A 15,593-nucleotide genomic window follows, 5' to 3' on the forward strand; every position below is an offset into this window, starting at 1 on the left:
ATCATAGGGTTAGAAACAAAGAAGCACAATGGAAGTGCAACAACATATGTTGGCAACTTCTTCAATAGTAACATGAATCCGAGGTCGGATTCTCTCTAACCCATGGAGAATGATGTTGTATGGGATTCAGAACAACTGAGTAAACATTTACATAATTGGTTTTCAAAGACCCATCTTAATACATATAGGAGGAAAGTAGTATTTGATGCGGGAGACTATGTTTGGGCCATTTTAATAGAGGAATGCCTATTGGTTGGACAACGTGGAAAGTTGGCACCAAGGAAGGTTGGACCATGTGAGTTAGTTGAAATCATCAATGAGAATGCATATAGACTAAAGCTACCTAGCCATATACGTACCCATGATGCTTTCAATGTCAAACACTTGCTACCATATGTTGGCGATCAGTCAGATGATGATTTGGAAACGAGGACAGATTCTCCCCAACCCGAGAAGGATGATGTAGTACAAGACAAGGCCAATAAGTTCTACGCAAGTTGGGACCACTCTAAGACACATAAGAAGCTCAAATGACATCACTAATCCAACCGAGTAATTAATTACAAAGTTAGCGCCAGCGCAGAACCTCTATTCTTGTTCGAATTTAACAAGTTAGCGCCAACACGGAATTTCCATCTTAGTTCGAATTTACCAAGATAGTGTCAATGCAGAAATTGTATTCTAGTTTGAATTTACCAAATTAGTATTATGTTACGATTTCCGAATTTTTGTTCAATTAGGACTTTCTTTTTGAAGAATTTTTGTAGGATTTTAGTATGGAGTGTTTTCTTAGAATAAGATTGATCAATTAAGACTTTCTTTTTTAGGAGTTTTCATAGATTAGGAAACTTTCTTGTAAGAGCCATAAGGGTGTATGCATATATAAAGAATACATAGGGAAAGGCTAAGACAATTTTTCATATTAAATTTTCTCTTAATTATTCAGTGAAAAATTCATATTCCTGATAGTTCAACTTTTCTCTTTTTTTGAAGCTTTTCTCAATGTGTTTCGTTTCCGTGCTACGCTAGGACTCCAATGAATGTAAAAGGCTATCAAAAGCAAATGTAGATTTCATCTTTACAAATTTGATCCTCGTTGTCCTCACGAAAGCCATTCATGGGAACATCTTCCTATGGATGAAAATACACAAATACAAAGATTTGAAGTTCCCAACGCATGGTTGCAGGTATTGTCAGGATGGTATGAGCACCAATTTTGTGAGGACAAAATTCGATATCACCAAAGCCACCATGACCCCACCTCCCTACAAGATTGAAGGCAGGGTTAGGTTCCAGATGCACCAGAATATCAACCCCCACCCCTGGATTACTCTTAAAAATCACGCCAAGGGTTTCCACTAATCCAATCATCACTCCTCAAGCTAGGAACTGTTGAGTTCCATGCGCCCCTTAAAACTCAACTGAAAACTCATCACCAAGGCTCTATTCTTGTTAATCCATATGTTTGCAATATCCAATTATTCTTAAGTCATCAAGTTAATTAATTATATGTTTCATTGTTTTGCATTCACTAGGGTGGTGTTTGGAATCGGTGCCATTGCGCCAGAAAACGGTGACACATTACTAGTCACGTTGGAAAAATTGGTGTTCCTACAGGAAACATTAATATGTTTCAAACCATTTTTCCATAAAAAAGGTGCTCCAAGCCACGCCTTGGAAAACGAGAAGGCGTGGTTTGGAGTAATGTCAAATTTGACGTTTTCTCATATTGGAGCTCATTACTGCCAATGAAGACATGATGTGGCAGTGACATGGACTTCCTATAATGGGTACCAGTCCTAAAAACAGATATGAAGCACTGATACTGAACAGAAGGTATCGCTGTTGCTCCAGGAAATGCCCTACCTAGCAGCAATGTTTCCAAACAAAAAAAAGACACCGTTTTCTTAAAAAACGGTGCTTCCAAACATATACTAAACCTAAATCATGTAATTCTTATTTGTTACATCTTTTCCTAGCTTCCGAGACCCTGAATTAGGAGGAGCTTGATGCCATTTGTTCTCGATTTATGACATTTGATATTTGGTTCCTATAAATATTTGCATTAGTAGCAGAGAAACAGGAATGTAGAAGGATTTAATAAATCAAGTCAAAGATGGTAAAGAACTAATTTATCAACTAGATTTATAGATGAACATCATTCAAATCCATTGGCCTTATTATAAAACCCCAAACATAGGGTACAATAATTTTGAGAAAGAAGATGAGAGCAAAAGGAGAAGATTATCATCACTTTATTTAAATAGAAATAAAGATGCAGTATAATATTTAGGACTTAATTTTTGAGGTTTTTGGAAGGTTTTAGAACCCGTGCTCTATATTCTCCAAGTGCCCACAGTGGAAATATGTTTCTATATGCTGCATAGTGTATCATACAGTTCTTCAAGAAGACTCCTGTAATTTCCTGTAGTAAACAACTAAACTATTTAGAAAACATTGGAAGTAAAATAGAGACAATTATGACTTGTTTTTCTCATCTTAAAATTGGCAGCAGGAAACATTTTAACCTAAAATATTTAGTTTTTACTTTTTGCTACATAATTTCACCACCCCTTTCACATGGAATGAAATGCAATTACACAGAAATATAGTTCCAAAATTATGTTGTACTTAACATGACTTGATCATCTATTTTAGCCCCAAACCTCAAATCATCATAGAAAAGTTGGTTATCTCTTACCTCTTGAGGAAAATCACCATTTTCCATTTGTGAATTAATTAATAGTTTTGCTGCACGATGTAGAGAGGTTGCATCTCTTTCAGCCTGGTTACATGAGAAAACAAAATATATTTATATTTGAAAAAAGAAACACAATGCATTTTAAAGAATTTGCAGGAAAAAAAAAAACTTATATGAATGAGACCTGTCCAGCATGAATGAGACCCATCAATGCCCATGCTGTTTGCACTAAATTTGTTTTTCCACCTTTTAGAGGAGTGTATTCCTGTTTGATCAAGCGTAGTTAAACAAGTATAGATGAAAAAGAATATCAAAATCTGTGTCTGCTATATATTTAATTTTTTACTGTAATATTCATTATTAATTGTCTGGGTACTTATAATAAACATTGTTGGAAAAATGGCTCCAACATTGTTACATTGTTGGGGCTTGGTTTACTTTCCTTGCACTGTTGTTAGCCAAATATGTCATTCATGAATGGTGTGTCAATGGTTTGGGTTTGGTCTGGGCCGGGTCAAGGTTGACTTGCGCCTGACCCAATAAATAAACATGTAAAACCAATTCTAAACCAGACCCTATTGAGACAACCAAAACCAACCCCTACCCAATTATAATTGGGATGTATAAGTCAGTTCAATTTGGTTCATTTGGGTCTGTCTAACCCATTCACAGCCAGAAAAAAGTAAATAGAAAGTAGTGGTCTATGTGGAAACGAAATTTGCATTTTTCTTTTAAAAGTTTTATTATAAGTCAATTTTTGGGCTTTGAATTCTTAAAGAGAAACTATTTGTTTCGGTTTTCCTTACACTTTCTCAGTTTTCAGTATCATCTCTCACTAAGAATATCAACGTTTTGTCTTTAAAGCATTGTTGTAGGGTGTAATATTATAAAGGGTTTAAAATACATTATTTAAGATAGATTATTTTGATCATATGAATCAGTTTGGTTTCTAGTAATCAAAGTCTTAGACTTATTAATCTAATACTGTTTACAAAATGTGTAAAGAGGAAAAGGAGAAAGATATTGGAAAAAGCAGTGAATATAATATTTTCTAAGTGTAACTTTAATTCTATCTTATTCTTTAAAAGAAATTATAGGCCTGTTTGGCACATCTTTTTGGGTTAGTAAAAAGATGCATTGAGCTTTTGCATGAAAATCTCATTAGCTTAAATTACATTTGTTAGATGCACATCTTTCTGTGCGTTTTTCCGTGTCTTTCCGTGCAAGAATAAAACATGGAAGACACGAAAAGCTTCATTTAAAGCTTCTCGAAATCCCCAAAATGGGCTTTCCACGTCTTTTTAGCACTCATGCTTTTGGTGGCTAGATCGTCCGCTAGCCAAATGGAAATAGACCAAAAATCGGTTTGCCCGGCTTATAAACAACCAAAAAACCGCATGAAAAGACATGCCAAATAGGCCCTATATCAATCACTAGCTGTCATAATATCAGAAAAGTATTAAAGCTTTCAAAATATTAGGGCACTAATGAAAATTTTGATAGATTTCATTAAAGAAGAAGTTTAAAATTCATTCAAGAAATAAAAACATTGACATATTTAGGTAAATATATACCACGTTTGGGCATGAAAGATAACTCTCTCCCCAGCCACCAGATTCCTTTTGTGTTGATAACAGAAAATCAACACATTTACGAACTGTTGGACAGTTGTCATAGGTCTTCCCTACTGCAGCTAGTCCTCCAAGTGCAAACCATGCACTATAGATGAAACAAATTCCCCAATTTCCATACCTGTTGTATATTTCATGTCAGGTTACATTAATCTAAAACAATATTCTTTTATGCATAGAAACAGAGTTGGTATACCATGAACCGTTGGGCATTTGTATTTGTTCAATATAATGCACTGATTTTGTGATAAAACTTTCTACTTCTTTCTTTCTATGGTTGGGATACAACTTCTTGAACAATACTAGAGCTTGGATTGCCGATGCAGTACATTCGATATACCTAGAACACCAAATTTGTTAATCTTAAGGAAATTATGCACAGTGTAGAAAAAAGGGACAATAGATTGATGTGAAGAATAAAAAGAAATAGAAGAAAAACATACTCATGCTCGATAACAATGTTTGAGAAAAACTCAGTAGGATTGAATAGCTGAAAAGAAATGAAAAGGAATTTCAATAAATACATAGTAAGGGTCTGTTATTTAACAAATATGTCCGAAATTTTTCTAATTGTTTGTATGATCAAGAAAAAGCAAAAAATGTTCTCTCAAGGGTCTGTTATTTGTGTGCTTTGGTAAGCTTCCTTAAATGAACAATCAAAATCTCACACTATGAACTATTAATGCTATTTTTGAAAACCTTCAATACAGAGAAGGTAGAGGAATGGATTGAGGGATTGAACATATAGCCAACCCAATGTGGTTGATCCCCTATTTGATAGATTGTCTGGATTGGCCATAAATCCATCCATATGGTAGAAATAGGCAGGTTTATTTGGGGAAGTTCCAACTAGCTAGTTCAATTGGGGAACCTTATTGTCATGATTAACTCTTTAAATGTATTCCTTTGTGAGGAAATCCATCCAACCTATGTAATTAATTTTCTAGTCCATTGAGGGGATATCACTCATGTAACACTTGATAGGGTTCAATTATGAGGTCTTGGAGAGATTAATCAAATTACTATAGTTATCTATTCTATGTATATATGGTTTTTCTTTGCATGGTTATTATAATTTATTATTCAATCATCCTTAGTAATGGAAAAGAGAAACTGAGTTGTCAGCTTATGGACCAATGATATTTGAATTATCTTGCATAACAGAAGTTAAAAATCAAAGAAGCTTACCTCCAACCAATTTTCTGATCTAGCTGGTTCCCAGCATGCTAAACCGCCATTCTGACTCTGCAATTGAATAATTTATTGACATCAGTGCTACATTCCATTATAGCAAAGAAAATAGGGGTATTTTCTTGTTATAATTTTTTAACATTCTAGAAATTTTCAATATTTTCTTGTAACAGAGAGATATGGGACAAAAAAAAAAAGGCTTGTCTGTGTAAATGTATTTAACAGAAAGTATGGTGCAAATAATTCATCCAAAGTCAATGTAGTTTAACTGTTGATAACTAAAATAGATTACCATGATGACTTAAATTCTTACTTGTAGGGAAAGGAGAACATTCACTGTATCAAACAAACACTCTTTTTCCATTTTCTCACCAACAATTTCTGGTGGCATTAGTGAAAGCATGAGGCAAGCCTATAAAACAATAGATCAAAGACAGTTATTACAAACCATTAGAATATGGCTAAATTGTACATAGTGATGGATTTGATGACCTAATTACCTTTAGTGCTTCTGCTGTGCAATCTGAGATCTGCCACCCATGGTCTCGATCTGAAAACGTCCATGATCCTTTTGAGATGTGACGAAACATTCTTTTAAAGTCACCAGATGGGTTCTCTCGAACCTTAGTTAAAAGTGATATATATGAAAGCAATTAGAACGAAGAAAAGTAGAGTAGATAGTTGTAATTAGGAAATGATTTTGGATGTTAGAGTTAAACCTGTGAATTTTTAAGGTAGTCGTGTCCTTTCTGAAGACAAAGCCCGATTTCATCGAAAGAGAGATTACTTGCCATTATAGCTTGAAGTGCAAAACTAGTATCCCACAATTGACTGCCATAACTCTGAAATTAATTGAATGATTGGAATACTTTAGTTGCCTTCTTTCTAAGTTTGAGCATTCAGAAGTTATTTCCATTTATTCCCAACTTGTAAAATTCTTGCAATAGATAATCCTGTTTCGCTCTGGAGAACTAATAAAACATCGATCAGATACTTAATAACTGAAATGCCTATGATTTTATACAAAGTAAAACTTATTTTAAGGTTGAATAATATGATTGTAACATATTTGAAGGCATACACATGGATTACACTCTCATCACAGGGGATAGAGCAAGGAGATTGATCATAAATTTTTAAACCGAAAGTTGAACTTCTAACCAATGAAACTAATTTTGCTGGGAACGATATCTGTGTTAATCCAAGCCCAATGGTGCTAATCCAATCCTCTGCATACCATCTACACCAACCAATAGAATTCTGCCACACTAACTGGAGAAAATCGCTTGGATTTTGAAATGGGGATAGACAGGTGGCTGGCGTGGCAGATTACTATTGGTTTCTGCACCAAGGATATAGAGAATGTGAAGACCAAAATTGTTGGCTCAAATTGAAGATGCACATAGTATGGTCCTAGATCTAGATAATTAAAGCTCTTCAAAAACTATGTCTCTTAAAGTCATCTTCGAAGGTAATGTGGGAGAAAGCCAAGAAGTAAGACCCAAATCACAAGAGATTCCAGCTCTTCAGTCCCCTTTCTTAGTGAAGAGCTTTAAAAAGAGATATATCTGAAACAGTTTGAAAGCTTGTGAAGCACAAAAGTGAACTAGTAAAATCAGAAACACTTAAATTTAAAACACCTCCAATATACTGTCCTTTATGTTGTTTCATCTTCAACCTAGAACCATGAAAATTTATAAAATAGATGTTCACAAACCTGCATCTTCATTCCATCTTCAGCAACCCATATGTAATCCGGAATCCTTTCAAGATGGTATTTGTATGCATCCCCATTTGGGTCTTCTACCCAACAAGCAAGCATGAACAATGGCTGTGCCAGTTCAATTCAAGTAAGCATTAGACAACAGACTCAGTATAAATACCACAGATAAACTGAACAGAGGTGATATAAGTGTAACATTGAGATTTGCAACATTTTGCTATTAATGTTTGTTTCATTATCACCTTCTCTACACATCCAATGGTAATGTATCGACTGTTTTCATCTTCATAGTGGATGTGTTTCATTGTTTGTTTCAGGGCCCTCTCCCTCAATTTGTTGAAGGGCCAACGCGTTAGAAGAGGCTCAGTAAGAATGTAAAGAGTATCCCACAGTAAGTCCTGTATGAAGGGATGAGGGTAGTACAAATCCTCCTGCAATCACAATTTATTATTTATGTAATTGCTTATAACAATGCAACTTAAGTCTATACTAAGGCTATGTTTGGTTTGAAGAAAAAGGTAGGGAAAGGAAGGGAAGGATAAGAAAACCTTTACAAACCAAACTCAATCTAAGAGAACAAGCATTGCTGTAAATCTAACCAACCTTTGCACACATATGGCGGGTTCTACTCCATTTTATTTTATGGTAAGGTTGAGTGTGAATCTCTTCCCTTAGTTGAAGAATGAGAGGTGTGATGGGACCCACGAACCTCTTTCCATATAAGTAGCACATGGGCATGTAAGTCATGCGACAGTAGCACCATAGCTTTTCTGTATTGTAAATTCCAAGAAAGATGATGTATGTATACAGAGGTGAGAACTAGATATTAAATGACCAAGATCCCAAAAATTTAAATAGAAGAAACCAAGGGGGCATTTGGCAGGTCTTTCTGTGTAGTTTTTGGGCTTTTCAATGCTCGGAGGACCAAATTTGGACTTTTTTTTTTTTTTTTTTTTTTTTTTTCCATTTGGCAATTTGAGACAGGAATTACCCGCATCCTAGAACGCTGGTGAAAGCACAAGATGGCCAAAACTCTTTCATTTAACAATTCAATAGACTGCCGTAGACCAGAATATTTACCAAACAGTATTGATCAAGACAAGACCCCAACAGTTCAGTACCTCTTTTAGCCATCTGGGCTGTTAAAAGACTTGTGAAATAGCACCTAAATTAAGCTTCTGTACTGGAATTAAGGAACTGATTGGTTGAGAAATTGATGCAAACCTGGGCTTAAAGGGAAGAATGATGGAAGAAGCCAAAACTCTGGGGGCATAGGGTTGCTGCCTTCCCATTCATATACTCCAAATATCTACATTAAAGAAACAGTACCCATATAAACCATAACCAAAACAAGAGTTGATCAGGCTGAATATGAATTTGAAACCAGATCAATCGACAGTCACAAAGCTAATAATCAAAGAAATTGTTAGGAGCCAAATGTATTATTATAGAGATGGTATATATATGTATATATGGTCCAAGCTAGCTACCGAGAGCCAAGTCTTTCCCCAAGAGGGAATTGAGGTTGCACCACCATGGTCGTGAATCCATTTGCGCGCTCTGGGAACAGCCCTGTCTCGGCCTCCTTCAGGCCCTTCTCCCAGAATCCTCATAGAAATGTAGTTCAGAACTGTAGAAAACATGATGCTATGGCCCTCTATGTGTAGTCCCCATCCTCCATCTTCATTCTGCAATAGTAGCAGGAGTCTTCAGTTATATATAAAAGTCATCAAGTTTCATATATTCCAAGTTTCAATTCTGCTTCATATATATACCTGATGATTGTATATATAACGAAGAATCTCCTTGCGATATTCCTCAGTAAGAACTTTGTTGAGATCTCCGGTGATGTATAAACACATGACCTGCGTTATTAAGTAATATTTTTTTACTGTTAAAAGATTTATCTGTTATTACTTTCCCAATGAACTCTTCAACATAAAAGCTTTAACTGTAAGGATATATCCCCTCACGCCAAAGCTTATCGGACTTGAAGGGTGGACAAGGAGAGGCTCACTCATACCTTGTACTAGAAATTTCATTAATTTTAATAGAGGTGATGGCGATCCACCACTTGAACCTAACACCGTACGTCTCATTATGAGACTGGGACCCACTATAAAAATGGGACCTGATATGTGAAGTGTAAGATTATATTGGTAGAGGATTGGAACCTGTTTTATTGGCAGGTGATGCGAGTTCTGGGCCCAGGGGCACAATAGACCATGTTGAATATTAAACTTACCATTGGAGGTAGGAAGAAGGGACAACCCGAATTTTCAGCTGGCCAATGGCCATCGCTTGCTTGGAGTGCCGAATGAAACTGCACGGCCCTCTTCAGTGCAGCAGTAGCAGCCTCATAGCTTATCTCCTCATTCTCTCCAATTCGGACTGGTGGTATAGTTTGAATGAAGTTGTTCTCTTTCAAGAGCTGTAGAACAATAAATATATATATATATAATATCTTCATTATCACATATGGAGCTAGAGCTCTCTGATGAAATCATTAAATTCAAAGGTCCTGAGCACCTGTCAAGGTTTCTATCACGATTCATGAGTAAAGGGTAGCGATGAGTATTGGGTCTTTCTCTAAAGGCCCACACACCCACCTTATGTGATTAGTGGTATATATGCCCATAAAACACTCCCTATAGTTTCACTTATATGTTTAGTAAAACTTACTCTAGTTTGCATTTACTAAAACACCCTGCAATCAAGTTAATACGGAAGTGAAAAATGATGATTTACACCATAACATTGAACAAATTCAATCAAAAGAAAAATAAAAGTGGAAATACTGTTCTGACTCCTGATGAAATGTAGACAAACTCTTTTAATTATTAAGTTAATTAGGGAGTATGCTATTTAAACTAAATTAAATTTGTTGTTATCAGACAAAATATGGAGCTCAAAAAATGGCAACTACCCGAAACTTGAAGCCCAACCACATGCACTTGACTTATTATAGCTCAAGCCAAGCTCTGTTGTGTGTGAGAGAGAGATTGAGATTTCTTTCTAAAAGTTAAATGATGTTTTATATAGGTACATTTAGAAAAAAAAAGCAACCATATATAGGCCCAATCCCTCCGACATTTTTCACTTGGTTTAGGTGGTCATTTTGATAGTCATTTCTAAACGACAATACAAACAGATCTTAATGGAAGGTCAATTAATTAAATAAATCATTACAAAATATTTATATTTTGTATTATTTTAAGAGTATAAATACAAATTTATAGAATACAAAACCTTGTATTTTGTATTATTTTATGCATTTGAACTAAATATATTTGTATTGGTACTTCCAAGCTTCACCTTAGGCTCAGTTTGGAAGGAGTACAAATACAATATGTACGACTCAAATACATATATAATAATACAAAATATAATTTTTTTTTTCAAATTTGTAACATGACATGACCCACATAACACAAATTAATACAATTAACATGTTTAACACTTATATGTGTAACCTGAATTAATACAAAATCAACACAATCAACATGTTTAAATTAACCTATTTAAATAATAAAATAAATATTTAATAATTGATTACCTAAATAAATTCATAAAAACCATTCAATATCATACCTACAAAAATTGTATTGCGTTGAAATATTAACATACATACATGATTTAAAATTTAAATCTTTGGATCATAAAGGACGGGTCATCTTTGAATTAAGTGGGCCAATCTGAAATTAACATATTTATTAATCATATTGAAAGAGTTGGCACTTATATGATTAAGGTAACCTAAACTCACAAACTTAATGTTATCTTCAAATAATGATAAGGTATCATATCAAATAATATTACCAGCCCTACTCAAATCCTATCATCTAGCTTAATAGATGTTAACTCTTAATGGGTCCTGTTAGATAATAATAACTTGATAAATAATCAATGACCTACAAGGAACTGCATTTAAGACAGAATTTGACCGATACATTTACCGGGTGATTGATATTTTTTTTTGCATTGCTAATGAGTCCTTGTTTTAATTTTTTTTGAACCATCTAGCTTAATAGATGTAAACTCTTAATGAGTCTCGTTTGATAATAATAACCTGATAAGTAATCCATGACCGACAAGGAACTGCATTTAAGACAGAATTGACCGATTCATTTACCGGGTGATTGATATTTTTTTTGCATTGCTAATGAGTCCTTGTTTTAATTTATTTTGAACCATTTAAGAATTGGTCACATCTGTTAACTGATGCAAACCTTGCTCTGAAATGCTTGCAAAGAGTAGAGATGTGGATGACTAAAGTGTGAGAATATAATCGATATGTGGACTGTGAATGATCTAGGTAGATAGATAGATATAGATAGAGAGACAGTACTACCTGCAAACGCAAAAGAACATCACCGCTGGGCTTGACACAGTGACGGTTCTTGGTGAATTCATCACGAGCCTTTTCAACCTGGGCACGCTCCTCTGATGTACCATAGTCGGGGTTGAACTCCCAAATCTGTCGCCCAACGTAGTTGTTGGTGCTGTACATGTAGGGGCCACCTCCTTGGGCAATCTTAAGCCTCCACATGGTAGCTCACTTTCTCTATCTTGATCAGTGATCACAACCCATATTATGAAACAAATAGTATTAATTTTTTTTTTAATTATGATCGATTTGGGAAGTGTGTAAATACAAATATATTCACTACAAAACTTTGTATACGATATTTTTATACCTTTGCAGTGTACATATTTAATATTTGTACTCTTTCCAAACAGAACGTTAACTGAACTTATAAAACAAACCATGGATGGAGGGGATTCTAATGATACTATTGCAAGTAGATTAAGTGCCCATTTGGAAGTGAGGAGCCTGGATCACTGTAAAGCTGTGTTTGGTAAAAACTCAGAAAGTTGAAAATAGGCTTAGAATAAGTGTTGCACAATTGACTTTCAGGTAAAATGATCTATATGACGGAAATAGATAAGAATAAAATGTATTAGGTTTGATATGGGATATTTAATTGGATTTAAATTCGGATATTAATTTTCAATATCCGTCGGATATCGAATAGAATTCGAATTCAAATTCAGATATTTCCTGATTCGATTCAAATTCGATCCGTTTATATCTCTAGACCTTATAGAACAAAAGGATGTTTTGATAATTTACCCAAAAATCGGGGAGAGGGAAGGGAAGAGAGAGAGAGAATTGAAGAACATGCTGTAAATAATATATTATTCTCTCTCATGAGAAGTGAAGAAAGGCTCATGTATTGAGATCTCTAAAGCATTTGATATCACTCCAAACAGGCAAACATTTCCCATGATTAATTTTCTGTTACATGAAAGACGAATCTGTGGAAGCAGAAAATAATAATTCATTTCTTACTCATACTCCCGGTAAGGGAAAAGAAAACACGGAAATATTTCTCTATGCTTGTATGTGTGTGTGCAAAACAAGAAATTAGTTTTGTACCCATTTTACTTCTTGAAATTAATCATTAATTCTTCCTGTTTCCCTCAAAATTGGAAGAAAAGGAACAGGCTCTTGGCGTTGGAAAAGCCTGTGAATCCCACATTTAGGGGTGAATATTTGGCTATTCAAACAGATATTTGGCTTGGCTTGATTCCGCAGAAAAACTTTAGGCTTGAATTTGAAAGGAGTTAAATTTGAATTAGAGACATGAACTCGAATTTTGCTCAACTGAAAAGCTGCTATGTTTGAGTTTCACTCAGTTCGAGCTCAATAATTTACTAAACTTCATATACAAAATTAAAAATTAAACATATAAAATATTATTTTTTATTATATACAGAAATTAAAAATATTATATATAATATAAGCTCATTAAGTCTCACAAACCTCAGCAAATATATTTAATTTGTTTCAATTAACAAACTAACCTACATAACTCAAAACTCGATTTAAACCAAACCAAATTGAACTTTTGATGAATTGAATTCGAAAAAACTCATGATAAACTCGATTCTTATCCACGTCTCTACCCACATCCATTTCTGTTACTTTTATCCCCATCAGCCGGCCGTTAAACATCTTAGCGGTGGGCCGAAAGCTAGATGATTGAAATATATAGAAGGAAAATGAACTAGCACAAAGGAAAATTAAGGTTAGACAATATATAGATTAACGAAACAACTTACCAGAGAGATCAGAATTCGGAAAGCCCTTTAATTTGTTGGATTCGACAGTCTGTTCGGAACTGAGAAAAACTTGGAACCAAGCAGAGTAGTGGGGAGAAAGAAGAGATTCACCAACTTATATAGTCGCAGTTCTGAATGAATGGGCATGGGGTATGACTAAGTGTACGTGTGTGTGAAAATGATTCTATGAATATGATTGGAATAATTAGTATTAATTTATTAGTTTCTATTACAATTAATTCGGATAAGATGTTCAATTTGCCGGTATATTTACGTCAATTGATGGGTCAGAGTCAGAAAAGTGCCTTCTCTTTCTCTCTGGAGTCATTATCCCATTCCTTTGACTCCTACAGATTCTACATTAATTTGCATTCCACGGCCTTAGAGTAGTTTAATAGCAGTAAAGTTGAGATGTGAGCGGGTCGGGTTAAGTTGCAAGCCTGCAGCCTTGATCCATAAGCCTTAATTGGGTTGGGTATATGTGCCTAGAGTGGTGCTCTGACTTTAATCCATAGAAAGAAACCCTTCTCTCCTTTCTCCCAATCGAAAGAAACCCTTTTGGTGAGGTGAAAAATGACAGAATGATGCTTTGGGTCTGGTTGATAGAGTTTAATTTTTATGCCAATTTTACCCCTCCTATTAAAAGACTTGGACTTGCTGACTGAATCTCATTTAATTTAATTTGTTTAACTTTTCAAGCCAAAATATTTGACCTTGTGATGGAGGGCCAGCTCAAGACCCACCGAACCAACCGGCGACAGCTCACATCTAGAAAGACCTTATGTCATCCAACATGCATAGGATAATGGCAACAGCTCACGTCTAGAGAGGACTCCTTATGACATCCAACATGCATCGGATGATGGTGGCTATCGAACGGTGGACGTCAAGCGCATACTGCAAAAGAATTCGAAGATGTTTTAGAAGTCAATTTCCTAGTTGTTTTACAAGCCTAAATTACCTAGTTATTTTAGTCTACAAGTCTACCCGTATGTATTATAAATACTTCAGTTTCTGAGCTCAATGAGACACATAAGAATTTCATATCACCTTTTTCTCTCTCTACTAAGGCTACGCCTAGTTTTTTTTTTCGTGAGGCTTCAAGACCGAAGCCGACTCGATCGTTTAGTGCTTGTTCGCCCGGTCGAGTGCGTCACGCTGCGTCAGGTGGTATCAGAGTGGGAGTTCACCCAGTCAGATGGCCAACCAAGACGGTAGCAGTCGCAACCAACCCCATGACGGAGGTCAGGGGTTACAAGCTATTTGAAGAGCAATCGAAGAGCAACGAACAATCACCCATAACATTGAGCAACAGTTGGCAAAGATTGCTGGACAACTACGAACTTTGTTGTAGGAGGATATTCCAAGGAATAGGGATAACGCATTGCACCAAGCCGGAGGAGATGACCACGATAGGCCAAACATTGATCCTATACCTCGGAACCCTATTATTGATGATGATAGCGACGACGAGCTAGAATTCGGCATAGCTCCGGTTATTCCCAGTGATGGTAGGACCGGTAGGAATTGGCGAAATCCTAGAAATTTTAATCGCCATTGGAATGATGATGAATTTAAACTCAAGTTGGATATCCCTACTTTTAGTGGAGATCTAGATATAGAGGGACTTCTAGATTGGATCACCGAGGTCGACCGTTTCTTTGAGTATATGGAGATCCTGGAAGAAAGAAGGGTGAAATTAGTAGCTTTTTGATTGAGGGGAGGAGCATCTGTCTAGTGGGAACGAATGAGGGAGACTCGGATCAGAGAAAGAAGAGGTCCAGTTCGAACATGGAGACGTATGAAGCAATTAATAAGAGGTAGGTTTTTGCCTCCTGATTATGAGCAATATATGTTTGAGTCGTACCAACGGTGTGGGCAGGGAACAAGAAGTGTGAACGAGTACACCTCAGAATTTCTGAGATTGGCTGAAAGGAACCAGTTGTCGGAAAGCGATAATTATCCTACGGTATAGTGGGAACGATAACAGGCCGACAGCAGTCGACAAGGGCAAGCCAACCCAAGGAGTACAACCCTCCCACCCGCCTAATATAGCTAACACCAGTAAGGCCATCACGGGAGGAAACACTCGAGGTAATACTTCAAACCCTCCTAAATCCATGAATCCCTATGAAAAACCTACTCCTTTTAAGTGCTTCAAGTGCAATGAAGTTGGCCATAGGTCTAGTGGTTGCCCCAAAAGAAAGGCAGTTTACATGGT

The 15,593-nt window shown here is 35.8% G+C and overlaps 1 protein-coding gene across 2 annotated transcripts; it reads right to left on the reverse strand.

Annotated features, from left to right (window-relative positions):
* Positions 1-2,117: 2,117 nt before the first annotated feature.
* Positions 2,118-13,508, reverse strand: LOC148844334 (beta-amyrin synthase-like). Of its 2 annotated transcripts, none has more exons than XM_088959827.1 (19): positions 13,373-13,508; positions 11,598-11,814; positions 9,492-9,677; positions 9,022-9,111; positions 8,737-8,934; positions 8,471-8,555; positions 7,850-8,016; positions 7,489-7,677; positions 7,241-7,354; positions 6,243-6,365; positions 6,024-6,146; positions 5,837-5,935; positions 5,521-5,577; positions 4,776-4,822; positions 4,529-4,672; positions 4,276-4,453; positions 2,886-2,966; positions 2,702-2,785; positions 2,118-2,425 (listed from the first exon to the last, which is right to left on the reverse strand). In XM_088959827.1, exons 2-19 carry the CDS (start codon positions 11,793-11,795, stop codon positions 2,297-2,299), a joined length of 2,292 nt encoding a protein of 763 aa, XP_088815953.1. In that variant the 5' UTR covers positions 11,796-11,814; positions 13,373-13,508; the 3' UTR covers positions 2,118-2,296. The 2 variants fall into 2 exon arrangements, with proteins under 2 accessions (XP_088815953.1, XP_088815954.1); XM_088959828.1 differs by having other exon boundaries at positions 11,598-11,810; positions 13,373-13,465.
* Positions 13,509-15,593: the final 2,085 nt, after the last annotated feature.

The sequence above is a fragment of the Nelumbo lutea genome, chromosome 8, assembly GCF_056320005.1.
Source record: "Nelumbo lutea isolate HS-2025 chromosome 8, American lotus-T2T, whole genome shotgun sequence".
NCBI lineage: Eukaryota > Viridiplantae > Streptophyta > Magnoliopsida > Proteales > Nelumbonaceae > Nelumbo > Nelumbo lutea.

What these genes read in the sequence shown, in the direction of transcription:
- LOC148844334 (XM_088959827.1), bottom strand. Translation starts at nt 11,795, where the DNA reads ATGTGGAGGCTTAAGATTGCCCAAGGAGGTGGCCCCTACATGTACAGC. An exon ending in GTTATATATACAATCATCAG is followed by an intron (nt 8,935 to 9,021) that starts GTATATATATGA and finishes CTACTATTGCAG; the next exon opens with AATGAAGATGGAGGATGGGG. An exon ending in GGGGAAAGACTTGGCTCTCG is followed by an intron (nt 8,556 to 8,736) that starts GTAGCTAGCTTG and finishes TCTTTAATGTAG; the next exon opens with ATATTTGGAGTATATGAATG.